The sequence below is a fragment of the Boleophthalmus pectinirostris genome, unplaced genomic scaffold, assembly GCF_026225935.1.
Source record: "Boleophthalmus pectinirostris isolate CB_2022bp ecotype Guang Dong unplaced genomic scaffold, ASM2622593v1 HiC_scaffold_17, whole genome shotgun sequence".
NCBI classification, from domain to species: Eukaryota; Metazoa; Chordata; class Actinopteri; order Gobiiformes; family Gobiidae; genus Boleophthalmus; species Boleophthalmus pectinirostris.
This window is the reverse complement of record NW_026571115.1, coordinates 24,006,340-24,028,453: the sequence shown is the minus strand read 5'-3', so window position 1 is coordinate 24,028,453 and position 22,114 is coordinate 24,006,340. Positions and strand designations below refer to the sequence as shown.

The 22,114-nt window shown below is 37.8% G+C and overlaps 1 protein-coding gene across 1 annotated transcript in view; it reads right to left on the bottom strand.

Moving 5' to 3' along the window:
- The window catches only part of cacna1ha (calcium channel, voltage-dependent, T type, alpha 1H subunit a), a 294,384-nt gene that overhangs the window by 141,713 nt on the left and 130,557 nt on the right, over positions 1-22,114 (bottom strand). Inside the window, exons 3-5 of the mRNA XM_055152604.1 lie at positions 14,275-14,386; positions 8,195-8,328; positions 4,519-4,616 (exon numbers count right to left, since the gene is read on the bottom strand). Of these exons, the coding sequence (XP_055008579.1) occupies positions 4,519-4,616; positions 8,195-8,328; positions 14,275-14,386 (344 nt within the window). The remainder of the gene's footprint in view (positions 1-4,518; positions 4,617-8,194; positions 8,329-14,274; positions 14,387-22,114) is intronic.

Genomic DNA, 22,114 nt, shown 5'->3' with positions numbered 1-22,114 from the left:
AGAGCAATGACATCCAAAATGTTACATAATGCATTTTTTAAGGTAAAGGGAGCTGTTAACTTGAAAACTACCACTTCATGACAAAGTGGAACAGAGCATTTTGAGCTTTGGAGATGTAAACAAACAAATAATAAAGGCTTACTCAAACACGTGTGAATGGAACAAAACACAACTCCAGGTATGTTTTAAGGAGGTAGCAGCAATAAAACATGGCTTAAAACTCACAAAAATAAATTTTGTGTGATATAGGCCCTTTACAGCGCTCCATCAAAGCCATCTGAACTAAACGTATACGTACTCTGGCAGTAAAAACCTGCTGGCAGCCAGCCAAATATATCCTGCTTAATCATTCTGTGCTCTGTTATGACACTATTGTCTGGTGATTGTGTTTAGCTGCAGATTCATAGCCACCTCTGTCACGGGGCTTTTAGCCAATGACAAACTGTGTGCACGTGTTGCCTTAGCACCTGCTAGCTGCACTGGACCCACATCAATGCGTCGCTCTCCAGTCTGTTTAGAGCGTGTGAAAGGGTTGTACTACATTTTCTTTCATGTAATAAAATGGGAAGGCTGTGTGCTGTCTGCATCGAATTCTATGCGCTTACAAACTCATCACTGTGAATAATTTTTATGCTATGAAAGATTTAAGAAAGTGTGGAATATGTTTAGAGTCCAGTTTAAAGGTCCAATATCACACAGAATGGATGCTTCTGAACTTTAAGCCATGTTATAATGTTCTTATCTGCGCAAAAACATACTTGGAGTTAGGGCTGTGCCAAAAATCAAAAGATCAACACATGCAATCTCTACTTTGGTCGATCTCGATGATAAGGCATGTGCATTTTAATTGACTCTACAGCCAATCATGAGGCACTAAGAGAGCGTGGAGCCATCAAGGATTTATGCTCTTGTCTAGGAAAAAGCAGCCTGAGCCACAGCGTGTACCTTTGTCTCCTCACAGGTTCACAAGTTTTGACTTAAATCTGCACAAATTGACTAAAAGTTCGATGTTTCTGCCTCTGTCTGTGTGTGTGTGAACGGTGTCGTTTACCCCGCTCACCTGCTCCCCCTCCCTCCTTCTCTCTCTCTGATCCAGACGCAGCGCCTCACCTTTTCTCCTTTTTCTCTCCTCTGGTGCTTCTCATCTTTATAATCCAAGTAAGACCTCATTTAGTGCAGGAACATCGCACGTGTAGCAGTAACACACACATGCATCTAGGCTTAATATATTGTAGAAACTCATTCCATCATTTAAAAGTGAATTTCTCCAGAATGATTGGTCCAACCGACACAGTAAAAGCTGTAGTGACCCTGACACTCTACTCTTTATGCCTGAAGTCCACATGTCGATGTTTTTAATAAGATGGAGGAAGATCAAATCGAAAATCAAGACTGATCGATATGGGGGAAAAGATGTGATTCTTTTTTTCCCTGTATCGCCCAGCCCTACTTAAAGTTGTGTTTTGTTTCATTTACTGTATTTTACGGACGATTAGGCGCTCGGGATTATAAGACACACTGTCATTAAATGGTCTATTTTCAAACTTTTTTCACAAATAAATCGCACTAGACTTTAAGCGAAACACAACAGTTCGATGGGTCAGTCGGACTTTGTTTGGAGCGTTCACGGTGACTCTGGGCTTTGTTCAATTGTGGCGTGGCGTGTCTGGGACCACTGGATCGGTCGCGATGACTGAATTGGTCAGTTGTGACTCAGATTGGCACATAGAACTCACTTTTTCGGTTGTTCCTTCGTTCCGTTCTTCGTCGGCGTGGAGTGATGAGTGTGGCTGCGGGTGTTTTTCACTGTGTGGTCGCTGTCTGCTCCGTGTGTGTTTGCGTGCGCTGCGGGTGGTGCGGCTTTGTAGTTTACTGAAGTCGTGCTGGGACACCCGAGTGGATTTGTCTATGAGGCGCTTTGGACTGTGGGGTACGTGGTCCTTTTTTGATGCGGTTAGTGGTTTAAGACCATGGCTAATTGCCCGAAAAATATGGTAGTCATGTTTGAGGAACCCTTTATTATTAGTCTGTCTACATCTTAAAAGCTCAAGCTGCTTTATTCCACCTGGTGATGTCATGTAGTGGTTCAAGTTAACAGCTACCTTTTACCTTTTGTTTAAAAGAGATTGGCAGATTCAGGGATGAAATCATCTAGTGTAGGTGCATGGAGTTTAAAAACACAATGGAGTATGTATTACCACATGACATCACAAGGTGGAACAGAGCCTAAATATGACAGCAAAGATCTGATTTTGTTATACAGAAAAGTCTATTAGCTTTCATGAACAGAGCTGGTCAGTTTAAAATTGTATGACAGATTTCCACATTAAACTAAACCTCTTGTGTTGTTTTTAGATCGCCCCTCCTAGGAAACATAATAGTGTGGAAGTATATGGCAGATGGCCAGAGTTCACTCAAAAGCCGAAATAAATCTGGCTTTGACATTTAGTCACTGATGAGCTGTAAAGAAGAGGAGAGGAGAGTTTGTTTTACAACATTATCATCTAAATCCTGCTGTATATACATGCATTTAACACACTTAGGTTTAGGTTCTGATTTAACACTCAAAAGTGCATTGTTAAAGGTGCACATATTTATCTTGCATGTATTTAATTGCAGGTATTTTTGCTGCTCAAAAAAATATATTCATCATCATCATCATCATCTTTATTCTGGACTCATGGTCCATTTTTAAAACAGACAGGGACAGTGACATTACAAAAACAACAAACATTTATGTTTTCTAAAAGACATATTGGACTGATAATCTCATATTTGTGAATGACATTATTACCGTATTTTCCGGACTATTAGGCGCTCTGGATTATAAGGCGCACTGTCATTAAATGGTCTATTTTCGAACTTTTTCACAAATAAACCGCACCGGACTTTAAACGAAACACAACAGTTGGATGGGTCGGACTTTTTTTGGCGAGTTCACGGTGACTCTGGGCTTTGTTCAGTTGTGGCGTGTAGGGAGGGTGCTGTCTGGGACCGCTGGATTGTCGGCGTGTTCGCAGTGACTCAGTTGTTCAGTCGTGTCTAGAAGTGGCACATTGCACTCGCTTTTTCGGTTCGTTCCTCCTTTCCATTCCTTGTCGGCGTGGAGTGATGAGTGTGGCTGTGGGTGTTTTTCGCTGCTCGGTCGCTGTCTGCTCCGTGCGTGTTTGCGTGCGCTGTGGGTGGTGCGGCTTTGTAGTTTACTGAAGTCGTGCTGGGACATCCGAGTAGATTTGTGTATAGGGCCCTCTGGATTGCGGGGTGCGCAAATGTTTTTTGATGTTTTGTTAGAGCCTTAAGAGCGCGTCTAATAGCCCAGAAAATACAGTATTTCATTGTCCGATTTGTTCAGCCTGCAAATAAAACTGTACATTAAAATTCCTAGTGCAGTTTGCGAAGTGTTCACTCATGCAGTAACAAACATCTCTGTCGCACTCGTCCATCGTGGCCTCCTCAAGAGCACCCACAAAGCGTCATTGTAAGCCACCTGCAGTCTTTGTAAACTGGCTTTTATGTTATTAATCCAAATGTGGGCTGTGTACAACCGTGTACAATATGATTTAAACACTAACAACTTTACATAATTTGTACAAGAGCCAAACTTACGCATAAGAGTATTTGCCTTGTCTATATATATCATCATTTTTCATCATATTGAAAAACCTGCGTTGTCATTATGAGCAGGATCACTTCTCCACAGATCTAACCTGTAATTTGACCTAGTGTTGTCACCTGTTTGGAGGCAAGCAAGTGACAAAACCTTTGCCACAAAAGTTCAGCAGTTCCCCTTTACGTCTCAGTTTTGGCTCCATGTAATTCACTCTGATTAACATGCTTAAGTAACAGTTGTTTTTTTTTCAGTTCCAATACGTTATACTTTGATTTTAGGTATCTGTATATACCTGATATTAGACGACAGACAGAAAAAGGCACTTACTTCCTAACTTACACAAGAGAATTACACAAGAGACCGAGTTTCGTTATGCAACCGTTATTTTTCCTTCAAATACCAAACAGTTTTGTATAAATGAAAGTTCAAACCTTATGAAACATTCTAGGCCAACAATTGCCAGTACATCCAATTAAAAGCTCAAACACCTGAACCTGATATCAAGGAATCAACACTGAATCCAGCTCATTTTTCAGTATCGGCACTTATACCAGTATGAGTATCTCTGTATCCCTAATAAGTAACAAAGCTGCATTATACATTTGAATCCTTCATCTTGTCTACGTTTGCTTGTAGGCACAGACTGACAGCCACACTTCCACACTGGCTACAGATCTATTTATGTCATGAGTGAAACTAAGATTTGAGTTGCTGACAATAGCTGCATCTTATTAGAAAATATGTTGTACTCAGATGTATTCCAACAGCTGCAGTGTTACAAAGAAGCTTCATCCACGACCCTCAAAGAGTCTCGTCCACCACAGAAGAAACACACATTTTTAGAGTGTTTTTTAGAGTATTTCTTGTGGTACAACATCACAGCAAAAACTCCAGATCCATGCACTTACTTGGCACTCTGTTGATGGCGCGCAGTGGTCGAAGTACCCGCACCGTCCTGATGGCAGACAGGCTGGCATTATGTCCATCCAAGGAATACTCCATCACTCTGATCACACAAGACAGAGAGAGAGGAGAGCTTTAGAGTGCTGTGTGGTCCACATGAAACACATAATCATATTACAGACATGCCGGAGACGTGTATAACAGCACTGCAGCCTCCCATGTAACTGCATTGGACTGTTCTTTGCACTGGACTGTGGTTAGGGTTGGGTGATACTGGCAAAAAAATTGTATTTATGTATATTTTTTTACTATCCTGATTAGGGCTGGGTATCATTAAGAAGTTGCCAATACAATAAATAAATACCTCGATACATAGACCGTGATATTATACATATTTCAATACAGTGCACTTTTGTTTCAATACGATATATTTCAAATTGATTTGATACGGTTCAATAAAAAACAAAAGGCAAAATCATGGCTGTGATACTAAAAGTCTTTGTTAAACCACTTCTTGTGCAAAGTTAATATGAAACTCATCAGTTTTAATCATCAAAACAGTGAAAATGTCAAATGTGTCTCATAAACAAGTTTCCTTCCACTAAACAAAACAACAAAACTGTCGCGCTGTAACAAAAAAACTGAGTAAAATATACTAAAAAATACTCGTGGTGATATATCGATACAGCAGTCCATGGTACTGATACTGTATCATCACATTAAATGATACAATACATCGATATTTTAATATTTTTGCACACCCCTAATCCAAATAATATTGACACTGTGTGCTGTCTGAATCTAATTCTAAAGAGTTTTTATTGTTAAATGTTAACCAGGCAGTATGCTGATGCACTGTTAGCATTCTAGTTGTTGTTAGGATGATGTCTGAAAAGCACTTATAACCTTACAGTGAATTCCTACTATTCTGATAACTCTGAGAATATTTAGACAATATTTTTGCAATGTTCTGAGCTAAAATGCTAAAATGTTAAAAGATTATTTGGTGATTTATTTATTTATTTATTTTTTACAACCTCTTTATATTGTTTTTTTTATTCTAGATCAGGAGTCGCCAAACTTTTTTCTCTGGGGGCCACATTATCGCTCCTGACTGCGAGGGGTCGGCCGGGGTCGGGTCGGTCGTATAACGTAATTGTTTGACCCTGATGACGCAGATTATATTCTTTGAAAACCTCCACACTTTCTTTACCTATCAGACAAACTGCATAGTCCTTACACTGAACAAAAACATAATCGGTCGTCAAACTGTTCTTTGAAAACACAGCACTCTCTGTCAACGTTTCGTACTTTAACACTCGCCAATTTGGTGTCCTTAACTGCACTACAAAACTCTGCGCGCGCGTTGACTGCCACCATTTAATCTCGAGTTTGTCAGGTGAAGAAAATTCAGTGGCAAATGTAAATACGTCATATAATTATCAAAATATAAATATAAATTCTTCATATAAATATATATTTTTTATTGAAAAAATCAACAAAATACAAGATGCAGGCATGTTATTATTTGCCAAAATAAAAAAAAAGGCCATGACAAGTTTTGAGGATTGTCTCGTAGGGCCAGTTTAAGTGGCTGGGGTTAGAGGGGCTGGTCAAAGTTCTCGTTCTATTCTCGATGATATTTAAGTTGCGTTCACATTCTAAAATATTTAGATGTCAAAATTTCTGACGGATTGCTGTATAACGTTTCTTACATTCATTTCAGCTGACGGCTATTATGTCTTTGAGGTTGAATAATGGCACTATTTTCTGAAGTTATTGTGAGAAAAATAATTCAACTTTCATTTATTCTTGCTGACAGGAGAAGAGGTTTGAACTTTGCAATTACTGAGTCTATCGTTAAAGAAAAACTGACTGACTGAGATACTAACCACTTATCAGGTCAACAAATCTGCAATCTGACCGTTTAATAGCAAATTCCACTTTACAATTCAGTTAAGAATGTTACGGTGTCCGAGTTTAGCCAAACATTATCGTCTATAGGTCTGAGAATCTTATCTAATCTGTCCATTCCTTATGTGTGGTCACTTTGTTTTGACTTTTGGAATACGTTCAAGGAATGCAGGACCTCATTTATACACATATAGTCTAGTGTTTCTATAATTTAAACAGAAATGATAGCGGTAGACGTTTTGTAGCGTGAGATATATGTGGCGGTATCTTTTTTACCTTACATGGCTGCATCATGGGATGGGAAAGGACAGTTCTATTTTGGAAAGGGCAGGACATTGTAAGGGCACACAAAATGGATAACGCCCACAGGCTCAAATCTATAGCTGTGTCGTACATTTTGATCCGGTGCATTTTTGTGTAGGACTTTTTACTATGACGTTTATTGAAGTAAAGTGACTGATACTTGGAATATGAAGGTATTTTTAACCCCTATATACATTCAAACTTCATGTATACTTGATGTCTTGACAGTACATCAGAGATTTCATAACATAGGCTACGTTCAGACTGCAGGACTTAATGCTCAATTTGGATTTTTTTGTGAAATCCGATTTTTTTTTTTGCGAAATTCACATTTCCAGTTAAATGTGACTTGTATGTGATCTCCCATGTGAACTTTAAACGCCCCAAAAGTGTCCAAAATGCGTATTGGATGAGTATAGAAGTAGCCTAAACATGGACACGAGCATTGAGCATCTGGTGATTTTAAAGTTGCTGTCGTAACGGGGCCAAACACGTACAGCTTATTTGTTTTAAGAAGGAGATTGAGAAGGACGAGGTTTTTGGCCACGGCGTTTTGTTGGGCAGTGGCAGCAACGTCCGTAGAAAGGAACGTGTGAGTGCAGAGTCACAGCCAAGAGTGGTGGGATTGTTAATTGCTTTGCTGCTTCTCCGACATGGAGTTTATACACCTTTTTTGTGTATGACGAGAAAAATGTTTGTGTAAATTCTTTGACGTGTAGGTGGGATGACTGTGACCTGGCCGTTCAGACTGAAGTCGCATGTCAAAAGATCGGATATGTATCGGTTTAGGACCACATATCCGAGTGGCCTGGGTCGCATGAAAAAAATCGGATCTGTGTCATTTAGACTGTCATTAAAAGATCAGATACATGTCGCATAGGGGCAAAAAAATCGGATTTGCGTTAAGGCTGAACCTAACATTTCTGCTTGTTTCTAAAGAGTTGCTAAAGGGTGCTGTATCTGATTTTTACGGTCTTAAAAACATAAAAAAAACTGAATTAATTCATTTTAAACTATTGTCCAGTGGTTTCAGAGACCAGTTTTGCCATCAGAGTAATGGTAAAAACAACTAGCATGTTAACACGCACCTCCTGACAATAAAAATCTGTAATTAGATAGATTAGACAGCACACAGACGACCCATTTTGACCTTTTGAGCTGCTTATACAATATATCTGTACTGTGGCAAGACAAGTTTTGCCCAGATAAATGGGGTAAAAAAATCTGATACAGGAAGTTTAATACTTGGTCTAGAATGTTCCACGGTGTAGGTCAAATCTGTGGAGAGGCGACCCCGCTCACAGTAAGAACACATGTTTTTCATGATTTTTTTGAGCAAGAAAAAGACCTATAATTAAATAAATGCAAAAATACCATTAGGGGATTCTATTTTAAAAGTTTTTTCTGCAGATTTACTAGACAATGAATAGTAGACATGTACCAGAGTCCTCTTCAGACACTCACCCCGCCATGACGATGACAAAGTCCAGCTGGTTCCACTTGTCGCCAAGATAACAGTTGGGCCCGAAGATTCCCAGAGCGACCATCTTGACGACCATCTCCACGGCAAAGAACGCAAAGATGCAGTCGTCCAATACCTAGAAACACACGAAGAACCGAAATTAAGAACCATGACAGCCCCTAACGAAGTATCCGCAAATTATAAATACTTCTTCCATATTAACAATGACTTCTCACAACCAATATCTACGTCGGATTTCTTCTAGTACTGTTTCTGTATCTGCCTTGAGGTATTAAAGGCTTTTAATTATTTTGTACTTTTTGAGTGCCTCAGTTTTTTCCTACATTGTATTTGTGACTGACTGCCTCATTATAAAGATCAGGAATTCAGTAATACAAATGTAACATGTAACATTTAAAGGGCCAATATTACACTATTTTCTTATCCATGTTATAATGTGTTCTCATCACAAACAGACCTGGAGTTGTTTTTGTTTCATTCACACATGTTTAGCACACAGACTCTGCATATTTAGGCTGAGTTTATCTCTCAAACTGAAAACAATCTGTTCCTCCTTGTGATGTCAGGTGGTAATATTAGGAGTGTAATGGTACATGTATTCATGCCGAACTCTTTCAGTACAGGGCGTTCGGTGCAGGGCAATGAGTGTGAGTTTGCAGAGTTTGTGTGTGTTTACATTCCGCCACTACATGTGCAGCTACACAGAAGGCTCGGCTCTTTAATATTCACGAGGGAATTCATCTGCGATTGGGGCAGTGTTTCCCGCAGCGCTTTATAGTTAGGGCGGCCACCTTGACAACAGTTGCCCCCTCCTTGACTACAACCCTCCGAACCACGTGAATCCTCACAAAACTACGGTTTCACTTTTCACTTTTTTTATTTTATTTTTTATTTTCCCGTTTGTATAATTTTAAAACAAATAGTTGGTCTAATAAACACACAGATAAACAACAAACAAATGGTTTCACATTTTGTTGCCATACTGTACCGAAAGTGAATCGAACCATGACCTCAAGACCGAGGTACGTACCGAACCGTGATTTTTGTCCACCGTTACACCCCTAGGTAATACAAGAAGTGCTCCATTTAGTTTTTAAACTTCATATACCTTCACTAGAATCATTTGGATAATTTCAGCCCTGGAACTGCCACAGATTTTCTTCACTTCTACAAAACAAAATGTAAAAGGAAGGTATTAACGTGAAAACTTTGTGGAACTGAGCATTTTGACCTTTGGAGATGTAAACAAACTAAAGTAGCTTTAAAGTAAATTTTATGTAAAATAGGACCTTTAAAGTTCACAATGTAACATGTCTGGTGGAGGTTCCGAACATCCTTGTCTCCATGGAGATGTTATTGCCTACTCCTCACGTCTCATGTTTTTATTGGTATGGATGTGAGAATGTGTCTTTATTTATTCATTTTTACTGCTGCAGTTTTGCTCTGTCATAGTTTCATTGTATTTTGTACAATAAATCTAATTCAAAATCTAAATCTAATCTAAATCTAATCTAAAATCTTGTTTTGCCCAGAATGTTCCACAATATGGCACAGTAAGACACCAGGCCAAGTTACAGGTCAGAACTGTGGAGAGGCGACCCCGATCAAAGTAAGAATGCATATAAAAAATAAAGTGGAACACCCGAGACAACATAAGGCACAAAAAGGTGAAGCTCCCAAACCCTCAAAAAATGTCCCAGAGTGCACCTTTCACTTTTGACCATGACATTTGGACTAACTAAAAACTTGCGACTTGACACTTGTTGTCAAAACTGAACTCCACAGTCTTTTCCCGAGTGGCCCAACTGAAAACCCGTCACTTACTTGGACAAATAAATTCATGACTTGTCAAACCAAAACCCGACGTAAACATTTCCACATTGTTAACTTTTAAATGCTAGCTTGTCTTGCCATCTGCGACCACCCTGACATTTTAGCTCCCCCCAAATGATCAGATCCTTGTTAAATCTCCCATTAGCGCTGCATTCTGAGAGGGAAGCGTGGTCCCGGCGGGGGAGAGCTCTGGCTTAGCGTGGTTTTGGCTGCGTCTCAATTAGCCGGAGTTCTAGCGTAGCGGAAAAGACAGTATGTATTTGAATATAATGAGCCCGTCGTAGCACAATATCCAAGAGTCAACACAGCACCGCGGCGCTCGCACACTGAACCAAATGAGACAGGAAATTCTAGTTTTAATTACAGCAGTATTTACACATCCGAGACACTCACGTTATTATTTTGTTGAAAGTTTGGTGGCTAAGCTAATGTTATTATATATTACACGGAATGGATTCTTCTGAGATTTAAGCAGTGCTATAATGGCGTTACTGTATTGAAAACATAACAGATAGGGGTGTAACGGTACAAAACCATCATGGTTCGGTATGTACGTTGGTTTTGAGGTCACAGTTCAGTTCATTTTTTGTATTTTGTATGGGAACAAAATCAAAACCATTTACTTGTTGTTTATTTGTGTGTTTATTAAACCAACAATTTGTTTTAACATTATACAAACGGGAAAATAAAATAAATGCAGTGTTGCTTGGTAATACTAATACGTTAAATAAAATATTCTAAAACAAGCAACAAATGTATGAAATATTATAAAAAAATAAATTCCTTGTAAACAGTAAACAAAACTTTTCAAAAAGTAAAGCAAAGCGCAGCACTAACAGTTCCAGCATGAAGTTTAACTCAGCCTTCATATTTTTGGCCAGAAAAAACAACTTGTCCACATCGTTTGCAGTAAATGCAGATCTGTGGCAATTGCAATGTCTCCATCGGTTGAAAACAAATATTCTTTCAGTAGAGGTTGTGGATATTCGAGGGGGGGGGGGGGGGGGGGTATAAGGGGGTCGTTCCTCACTTTCGCGAAAGGCAAAAGTGAGGAACGAGACGTGAAAACCGTAGGTATGTGAAGATTCACGTGGTTTGGAGGGATGTAGTCAAGGCGGGGCAGTTGTTGTCAAGGTGGCCGTCCTAACTATAAAGCACTGCGGGAAAAACTGCCACCCCAATTATGGACGAGTGAATATTAAAGAGCCGAGTCTTCCGTGTAGCTGCACATGTAGTGGCGGAATGTAAACACACACAATTGAATGAATTCACTCGATCACAGCCCTGCACTGAACCGAACGTCCCGTACTGAAACGATTCGGCACAAATCCATGTACCGTTACACTCCTAATAACTGGAGTTGTTTTTGTTGCATCCACAAATGTTAACAGCTGCCGTTTACCTTTAGTTCACTGGAGATGATCAGTTCCAGAGCTGAAACCATCCAAATGATTCTAGTGAAGGTTTGTGGAGTTTAAAAACAAAGTGAACCACTTCTTGTATTACCACATGACAGAGTTTGTTTTGAGAGAAGAACTCAGCCTAAATATGCAAGGTTGGTGAATGAAACAAAACACAGCTCCACATATGTTTTTGATATGGAAACAACATACAGTAGATAACATAGATCAGAATAATAATGTAATATAGGTTAAAGTTGTGCTATGTAGCTTTTCTGGTGGTGGCTTCTTATGTTTCCATGTGATTGCTTTTCCAGGAATGTTCCGGAGTATTGCATTAAGCCTATGTATCTCCATTCAGACAATTTATCCATTGAAGATAACACCACAAGGCAATTACAAGCAAGAATGCATGACTGTCAAGATATTTTACAGCAATTAATCACCTGTAATTGAATAAGGAATGCAGGATAGATAAGACTCATGTCATATTATGCAACATTTCAGGCAAAGCAAAAACATCTCCATGGAAACAAGTAGGTGGCAGAACATACACCAGAAATGTTATAGTGCACCTCTGAAGAGCCGATGTGTCCGATTTTGAAGATGTTTTCGAATTTACTGGCTTTACGGCCCACCTTGTTGAACCATGATTGTTTCCCCAATTGAAAAATCTGGCCCTGGTAATTGCTTTTTTTATGTAGTTCCTTCTAAATTTGTTACTCCCTATTTCATCAAAGGTTGCCACAACACCACAAAACCAATTGTACACTGATTTAGCGACTTTTTTTAATGATAGATGCCCTTCCTATCAAATAAAAGTGACTAGAGTGGGCAATTGAGTAGAAGTGCCTTGCCTAAAAGCACTAAAAGCAGCCGTATACATTTAGGATTTGCTCGAACCGGCCAACCTTTCGCTTCAGGGATTGCTTTACTGACTATAATGCTGCTACCCTATTAAAATTACATAATACACGTGACGAACCGCGCATTATTTTTAACCACGGACTAAATCAAAATAAGATCTTTTTATAATGCTAATATTCTTGTGAGTGATCCGGTGGGTACGTCGTGAGGCAGCTTGCGTTAGATGTTTTGGAGATAAAAGTTAAGTAAAGATCAGTGGAGGGATTCTGATGTGAGAGCTGCCAGGACGCCCAGAGGAAGTCTAAAGATTTATGGATACAGAGAAAGAGAGCAAGAAGTTAGCTCGGGTGAAAAGAAGAAGAGGAGTAGGCCATGTATTTTGGGGTTAGAAACTGCAACATGACTTCAGTTAATATGACAATCTTAAAAAAAACACGATGTAAGTTTTAGGTGGAGGGTCCGAAACCTTATTTTCTCCATAAAATGTTTTTGTTTTGCCTTGAAAGTGCAGCAGGTGAGTAGTTTTCATAGCTCTTTAAGTGCCAGTCCATGCTATCCATGTGCCCTTACGCAAGACACTTTCTCTTTACACGAACAAACACATTTATAAGATGATTTGAAATAGACAATGAATTAACCAAGATTATGTTTGGCAGTAAAATGTCTAATTAAAAAAGAAAAAAAGCTGGATAAGTTTACACTACAATGGCCACGTTTACATGATATTATTTGTTCTGAATTAAAATATTCTCCTTTGAGTTTACATGGAAATAATAATTCCGAATTGAGGTATACACAGAAAACACATTAAATCACCTTTATTTAATTCCGCTGAACATCTGGGGGTGGGGAAGGGTTCTGACTGGACCGGGGGCACTCGAATGTATTTACGTTGACCAGAAGAAAACACACATTTCAGCTGCTACTGGCTTTTTTGCCATCTTGGTCAGTTTGTTGTATAAAATTTTGTCTATTTTATAATTTGTCTGATCCTCAAAACCTCAAAAAGATCTAATAAAGAGTTGAGAAATACCATATTTTTTGAATTATAATGAATTGAATTGAATTATAAAGTGCAATATCAATAATGTTGAATTCTCTCGTCTATTTTCATAGCGAAACAGACGACACTTGAGACTGATCCCTTAGCTCAGGCGTCCACGATCTGTTGGCAGATCGTGGCGTGGTGTATTATGAATGTGAATGTGGGTGGATAATTTAAGTTTGTTTTTCTTATTTCCTGTGAGGAAGACTCAAATATACATTCAGGAATAACGTGTTTAATTCAGCTTCGCGCACATTTGTTTACGTTTTACAGAAACAAACCTTAAAACCACATGAATAATTTGCATAAACTATAAGTGCTTGCTTTTTGTGCGCTTCTGTCGGACTTACTCCACGAGGCTCCTGACTACAGTAGCCGTAATGCTCCGACAATCCATCAAGCGGCGCAGCTTCGTAGTTTACCAAAGTCGTACTAAAACATTTTGACAGATTTTTGAGCGCCGTGTGCCACATAAAATCATTTCCAGATCAGTAAGCACAACCAGAATTAAGGCACACTGGATTATTATATTATACTGTAAATTTTTGAGAAAATTAAAGGATTTTAAGTGCGCCTTATAGTCCAAAAAATACGGTACACTTAAGATTCTTCTGATGTTGTTAAAGTTGTGCTATGTAACATTTCTGGTAGAGGGTCCTTCCCCTTCTCATCTCCATAGAGAGAGTGTTGCTTTGTCTGGAATATTGTAGAGTGAGGAATTTAATTTATCCATCACCATGAAGACCTCAAACTTTGGTAGATTTCATAACTATACAGAAGTTTGCAAGACACTTTATTTTTACATGAACAAATATATCTATGTGTACGTGACAGAATGAAAGGATAACACACCAAATTGTGCAAGAAAATTCGCTGTATAAAATAAATGCATAATTGTTATTGAACGCACACTAACCTGTAATATTCGGCACCACTCGGACTGACAGGAGATATCTTCACAGGGCTGGAACATCCCCAGAGTGACGCAGTTGAGAAGGATCACCACCATGGACACGTGCTCGAACCATGTGTGCAGGAGTTAAGGCCAAAATGTGAATATTCATCAAACATACAAAACAACAAGCTCTAACGTCAGAGAAAAACATCAAGAATTGGTTTAAATAAAAAAATGGACACTGTAATCTCGTTATTGAATCAACATCCATCACACAGTAAGCGCATTAAGTCATACAAAATGGCCGACAATGGGAAAGGAAGTTCAAATGGGGGTTAATGGTCTAAAGATGACATGTTATGATGCTAATCGAATCACTGGCCTTTAATAATTTCGCAATTAGCTTCTCTGCTACTTGTCTCATTCTGATCAATAGAATGTGCTGGAAACAAGCCCCTAAAAGTAAGCAGGGATGGACAGTGTATCTCAAACAATATCAGACACATTTTTTTTCAAATACTGGAATTTGGTTTGATGTAAATTCTGCAATATTTAGTGTCACTTTTTTTTTAAGATGCCCTTGTCTATTTGTGCCCCTGTGTTATTCCCAGATGTGTTGTTTTAAACAGAATATTGCGCTAAAATGAAAGCAAAAACGCTATTAAGTGTACAGTACGAAACTTTCTAGATGATTCCTTGGAAATTTCTGACCGTTTTCCATAGAGATACAACGCTCAGCATAAATGAGTACATCCCTTTTGAAAAGTAACATTTTATACAGAGGTCAATGAACAATGAAAAAGTTTAATACAGCATCTGTTGAACTTAGGACAAAAACGTAAGGTTAATAATAAAACTTAGATTACATAATTTTCAGTTTTAGTGAAATTATGTTGTGTACAAGTTGTATGCAAGCCCACTCAAAGTAAGGAGGCATGTTTTTCAGTGCAAAACGAAAAAGAAAAAAACAAAAACGAAAAAAAAATTGGTCTATTTTTGTCTAAAAAGTGATAACCAAATGATAGATTTATTTATTTTTTTTAATCTCTGCAGAATGTGGCCCTTACTTGGCGATGTAAAAATGGGCAAGGTAAAAACGAGACGCACATGGACTGAAAATATTAAAAGTCCTGATTAAAAGTATAACATGGGCAGGGACGCCAACGATTTCGACCAGCTAGGTGGTCTTCGTCATACATTACATGAGATTATGCGACTAGTCACGTGAACACAGGAAAAAAAAAAAGTTGGTCAGCCAAAGCACTAGAGGAAAATGTGTATATGTAATAAGCAGACCCACAAAAAAGCAACAATATTAAACTGCTGACAGTAGACAAGAGTGTGAAGAATCCCTCAGTCGTCCAGGTAGAATCCATGGTGAGGAGAAACTTCAGTTTGTCGACTGGACAAAAGTGAGTTTGGTTGAAGACGTTTCGCAGCTCATCCAAGCTGCTTCTTCAGTTCTGGTCAGATGCTGGTGGACACTTCCTTGTATCTGCAGGGAGGAGCTAACTAACTACTCTGAAACTAACACATCTACTCTACTACACTGGCTTCCTGTGCCTCAGAGAATAGACTTTAAAGCAGCTCTGCTTGTGTACAAGTCTCTCCATGGCCGAGCACCAAAGTACATCTGTGACATGTTAGTGTCATATGAACCATCTCGCACTCTGAGGAGCTCAGGGACCGGCCTCCTGCTGGTGCCCAGAGTCACGACTAAACAAGGGGAGTCAGAGTTTCAGGTTCATGCAGCTAAAACCTGGAACAGTCTGAACATGTGAGACAGACTCTTCTGTGACGCTGTTTAAATCCAGGCTCAAAACATTTCTGTTTAACTGTGCATATAACTGAAAGGTTTTCATTCCACACTCTTCTCTCCAATTTATGTCTCCTCTTTTTTAATTTTAATCTTCATGATTATTTATTTCTTATTCTGTAAAGCACTTTGAATTACTTTGTGTATAAATTGTGCTATACAAATAAACTTGCCTTGCTTGCCTACTTGTTTACAGTTTCTGTTTGTTAGTTTGGCCTATTTACCTGTACAGGGTGTGGGGTCTAATTAGCAGAACAATTCATGGCCATAATGGAGCTTCCACACCTCTGGACCTGACCTGGATACACCTGTTGTTCTCTTGTTTGTTTTGATTTAGGTTTGAGGATAGAGCTGTAAATAATAAGCAAGAGTGTCCATCACATATGCACCAATAAGAAATATAGAAGAAGCCATAACTGCATCACATCTCCAAAATATGCATTTTTAAAAACACATTCAAACATTACCAGGAGGATTTAAACAATTTTAGAGACACAGAATAGTTCAGATCATCATTAAGGCCTGAGTGATGAGTAGCCTTGACTGTCTCAATCCAAAACATTTCTTTCCGTGATAACTGACTGACATCACATCGATTGATTTTATTGATTATCGGCCGTAACACCATCACCAGTATCAGATAACAATATCAGATGAACATAATCTATATTGGACCATCATATTAACTTACACAGAAACCTGAGTCTCACTAGAATACTGTAATCTTCTGCTGAACTCTGCCCGGGTCTCTTTATCCTTAGTCCTATTTGGGATCAGACCGTAATCCGTAAGGGGCCTGATCCAAACCAAAATTTTCCTTTGAGATCTTAATCCCATCTGAGGACATGACATCACAAAGAAAGAAGTCATTTAAGACCAGAGTTTAGGCTGACAGGACGCTGACAGGACGACGGAGGGCATATTGACAACAAAAGTCTGGGCACATTCAAATCAGCAGGTTTCCATTAAGCTCTTTTGTTGTTCTCCAAATAAGCAATGTCAAGCCTAATCACACGCAATCACGAAGAGCGCTAACGGCTGCTATTTGACTGGCTCCTTAAGTGCTCGGGTCTTCTATCTCTCATCCAAAGCTAGACTGACAATTCAAGCATATATTGTGATATAAAAGATAAAACAGAAATCATACACCTAACAATAACTGCCAGAACTAAATCTGCTCAAATCTTGTACAAATTGTTCTTTAAAGGTCCTATATTACACAAAATGGACTCTTGTGAGCGTTAAGACATGTTATAATGTTGTGTCCTCCTCAAAAACAGACCTGGAGTTGTGTTTTGTTTCATTCACACATGTTTCAGTGGTCCTTTGTCGACATTTCCAAAGCTCAAAATGCTCTTTTCCACCTCGTGAAGTTCGGCAATTCCAGGGCTGAAATGATCCAAATGATTCTAGTGAAGGTGTATGGAGAAGTTTCTGTATTACCGCATGATTTGAGAGAAGAACTCGCTCCTATATATGCAGGGTTTGTGTGTTAAACATGTGTGAATAAAACAAAACACAACTCCAGGTCTGTTTTTGATGAAGAAACAACACTATAACAGATCAGAACATTTGAGAAATTTCATGCACTGATTGTTAAACGTTTCAAAACTATCACCTCAAAATCCTCTTAAGATAATCAGCCAGACACTTCTACATTCTCTCAAAAATTCCTGTATCTTCATTTATCTATTCATTTATTTATTGTTCATGCTGTTATTTTGTTGGCATCGACTTAAAGAGAACAACAACAACAAAAAATCTGAAAATTAACATAAATACATACATATTTCTAAGATTATTTGCCTTGTCTTTGCTGCATGAACAAAAGGAGCAGGAAGAAGATAAATTGTGTAAACCCCGCTCCTTTCACAGATTAAAAATTAAACATTTCTTCATAACTAAATATACAGCATAACTTCTCTCTGATTGGTTAATACACTTGTCAATCACAGCCTGTGGAATCGTGGAGACAGGATACGGTTCGAGACTCACTTCTCGTCTTTGTAAAGTTTTATCAAAATGTGTGGTTCTGGCTGGACATTTAACAGAGGCCCTGGACTTGATTCTCTAAGTATTCGAGCAAAATGTGTGGTTAGCATGCTAGTTGTTATTTTTACCGTGACGTCTGGTGTCTCGAAGTTGTGACAAGCGTTTACAAACTCATCAAGGTGAATAACTAGGATGTTCAGAATGCATAAGGTAAATGAGGAGTAACTTTGGAATAACTTAAGTTCTGTTTTTCACGTTTTTGGAACTGGAAAACTGGATTAAAACATTTTGAAACTACGACTAAACCCAGATTTCAGTCAAACAATTTCAGAATATTTACTGGTCTAAACGAAACCATGTGGGTGCAACCATATCGATGTCTCGCCTATGTAACAAATCCCTACGTCAGAAATAACCGGAGTTAAGAGACCGCAGACCCAAAGCAATATAAAGCTTTAAGAGCCAATTACGCTCCGCAAATACCAAGTCGCAGTATTATTCCCACGGCGATGCATTGTTTCAAGTGTAATGCTTCTGGGGCCGATGTGAAACAAAGGGAAACATGGAATGCAAGAAGACGATATGCAAATTTAAATGAGTACAGTATGTGTTTAAACTCAGTACGTCAGGCTACACAGGCTACTTCAGCAATAACAATTATAAGCATGTCAGTGAATAAAAAGAGTTCTTATGTTTTTAAACTGTTCTAAACATAAATTTGATATCGTTGAAGGCTTAAAAATATAAAATCTTTCCTATCAAAATCAAAATATATTCAGAAAAGGTGTGAATTTCCCCTCGAAAATGCAAATGTCACAAGAAATTCCCACAGACTGAACCCAAAATCGAACAAAAACCCAAAACTTGGCAACATCAGGACAAAAATACACAATCAGTACAATCTTGAAAAACTAATTGCAATGGAGAATAACAAATTATTGGAGCATAAAAGCATAAAATGGGATATTTGCTCACTGGTATTAGAGATAATACCAGTAATAATAATCATCATTATTGTTATTGTTTATGTCTTCTGTTCTTTATTTTAATTTGCTTTGAGCCCTTTGTTGAGCTGCTTATACAGTTTTAGTTTTTAATATGTGTTTTTTATGTTCTTTTTTTGTTGTTATTATTATTATTTTTTTTATTATTATTCTTTCCTTATAGATCTGTATTAAGTATGAGTGGGTCTGGATGTGATGTGTAGGTGGTGTTTGGTTGAGTGTGATGCCTGACCTCCTTGATTTTGTCAATAATAAATAAATTAAATTAAATTAAAAAAATAAAATAAAAATAAAAAAGAGTTCTTGCATTGTACTGAAGTTACTAGTGATACACCAAGAAAACACTGTTAACGTTAATAATGTAATAAAGATTATTTGCCCAATTTTCTTTTAATCTTTAATGAATATTAGATTAAATAGCGTTAAAGGTCTTATATTACACAAAATGGATTCTGGTGAGCTTTAAAGGTGCATTGTGTAACTTTTCTGGTGGCAGGTCCATATGATTTTCTCCATGGAGACATTATTGCTTTGTCTGGAATGTTTCACAGTATGGCATTAAACCTTTTTATCTTCATGGAGACCAAATCAGACCAAGTTACAGGTCAGATCTTGTGGAGAGTAGAGGTGTGCAAAAATATTGAAATATTGATATTGTTTAGTGTGATGATACAGTATCGGTATTGGAGGCTTTTTTTTTTTTTTTTGGTATATTTTGTTGAATTATTTTGTTACAATTATTATTTTGTTGTTTGTTTAGAGGACGGAAACTTTTTTAATGCGACACATTTGACATATTCACTGTTTTGATGAGTAATTTGGGTGTGTTTCATATTCACTTTGCACAAGAAGTGGTTTATCGATTTGAAATATATCGTATCGAATCGAAAGCTCACTGTATCGAGATATGTACCATACTGTGGTCTATGTATCGAGATATGTATCGTATCGGCAACTTCTTAATGATACCAAGCCCTAGTGGAGAGGCAACCAAGCTAACAGATAGAGCTGTTTAATGCAATACTGCGGAACATTCCAGGCAGAGCAATGACATCTCCATAGAAACAAGCAGGTGAACTTTTCCCTTCACCAGAAAAGTTACACAATGCACCTTAAGGCCTCAAATGAAGTATAGCCGCAGTTGTGTTTTGTTTTAGTCACACATGTTTGAGTAATCCTTTATTTTTACTCTGTCTACATCTCCAAAGTGCAAAATGCTCTCACCGTTCCACCTTGTGATGTCATCAAGTGGTCGTTTTCAAGTTAACAGCTCCTTTTTACCATTTGTTTGGTAGAGATTGGCAGTTCCAGGGCTGAAATTATCCAAATGATTCTAGTGAAAGAGTTCAGAGTTCAAAAACACTGTTTAAATATGCAGCTTTTGTGAGTTTAACATGTGTGACTGAAACAAAACACAACCCCAGGCATGTTTCTGATGAGGAAACATTATAACATTGAGCAGAAAATAACCTAATATGGGTTTTTAAACATTCCACCGTCGACTAGTTAGCATTAGAAGCAGACTTTGAATTAAACATTAGTAATTATTATATAAGAGGCTACTATTACGCAATTATTTATTCAAGAGTTTTTACTTTTTTTTTTTTTTTTACAGATTTGGGTGAGACTGGACATTAGTTGAAGCCCAAATACGGCAAAAACAACAAATAAAGTGAAAGAAAATTGAAAAAAAATAATAATTCAGAATGTGCTGATACGATATATACCTCGATACAAAGGCCGCGATACGATACATACCTCAATACAATGACCTTTCGATTTGATACAATATATTTCAAATCGATTCGATCCCGTTCGATAAAAAATAAAGGCTAAATCGTGGCTGTGACACTAAAAATTTTTGTTAAACCACTTCTTGTGCAAAGTGAATATGAAACATGCACATTTTAATAATCAAAACAGTGAAAATGTCAAATGTGTCACAAAAACAAGTTTCCTTCCTTTGAACAAGCAACAAAACTGTAGCTCTGTAGCAAAATAATTTAGTAAAATATACCAAAAAATACTCTTGACGATATATCGATACAGCAGCTCACAATATCGATACTGTGTCATCACATTAAACAATACAATATAGCGATATTTCAATATTTCAACATTTTTGCATACCCATGGCAAATAGTGTAGTGTACTGTATTATTAAAAACTACTAGGGGTGTAACGATATCCAAGTCTCACGATACGATGGTATGAACCGCATTGTGATATCGTGGAAAAGCTCACGATATGGTGGGGAGGCTCACGATTAGGGATGTAACAATATCCAAATCTCTCAGTATAATATTTTCACGATATACATCTCACGGTACGATATTTATTGCGATATTTTGTGGAGGCTAAACAGCTAAAACTGTAAATATGCAACTTTTTTCCTCTTAAAATGCCTTGACAAGACTTAATCCAAAGAACTAAGACTTAAAAGTGCTTAGAACTGTTATTTCTTCTTGTAGTCTGCACTGAAATGGAGCAAAGGATCATGGTCTATGTAGTTCCCTCTGTATATTTTTAGCTATTGCTGCACCATAACTAATTTAAACAAAGAAACTTGTAATTCGATATTTTATGATGGTCCAACGATATTATTGTGAGAACTTGACAATACAATATCACGATATTTCGGTTATTGTTACATCCCTACTACTACTATGACTACTACTACAGGAACTATGCTCACTACTGTAACTACTGTTAGTACCACAACGCCAACCAGCACTACTACAACTACCACTATAATTCTAATAATAATTATAATTGTAGTCTTCACTGAAATGGAGCAAAGGATCATGGTCTATGTAGTTCTCTCTGTCTTTTTTTAATCTATTGCTGCATCATGACTCTTAATTTAAGCAAACAGACTTGTAATTCGATATATTGTGACGGTCCAACGATATTATTGTGAGAACTTTGACGATACGATGTCACAATATTTTGGTTATTGTTACATCCCTGAAAACTACTGACCTATTACATAATTTACCAAACATTTTTTTTCTTCTCAGTAGATAAAACTCCATTCATAATCTACCAA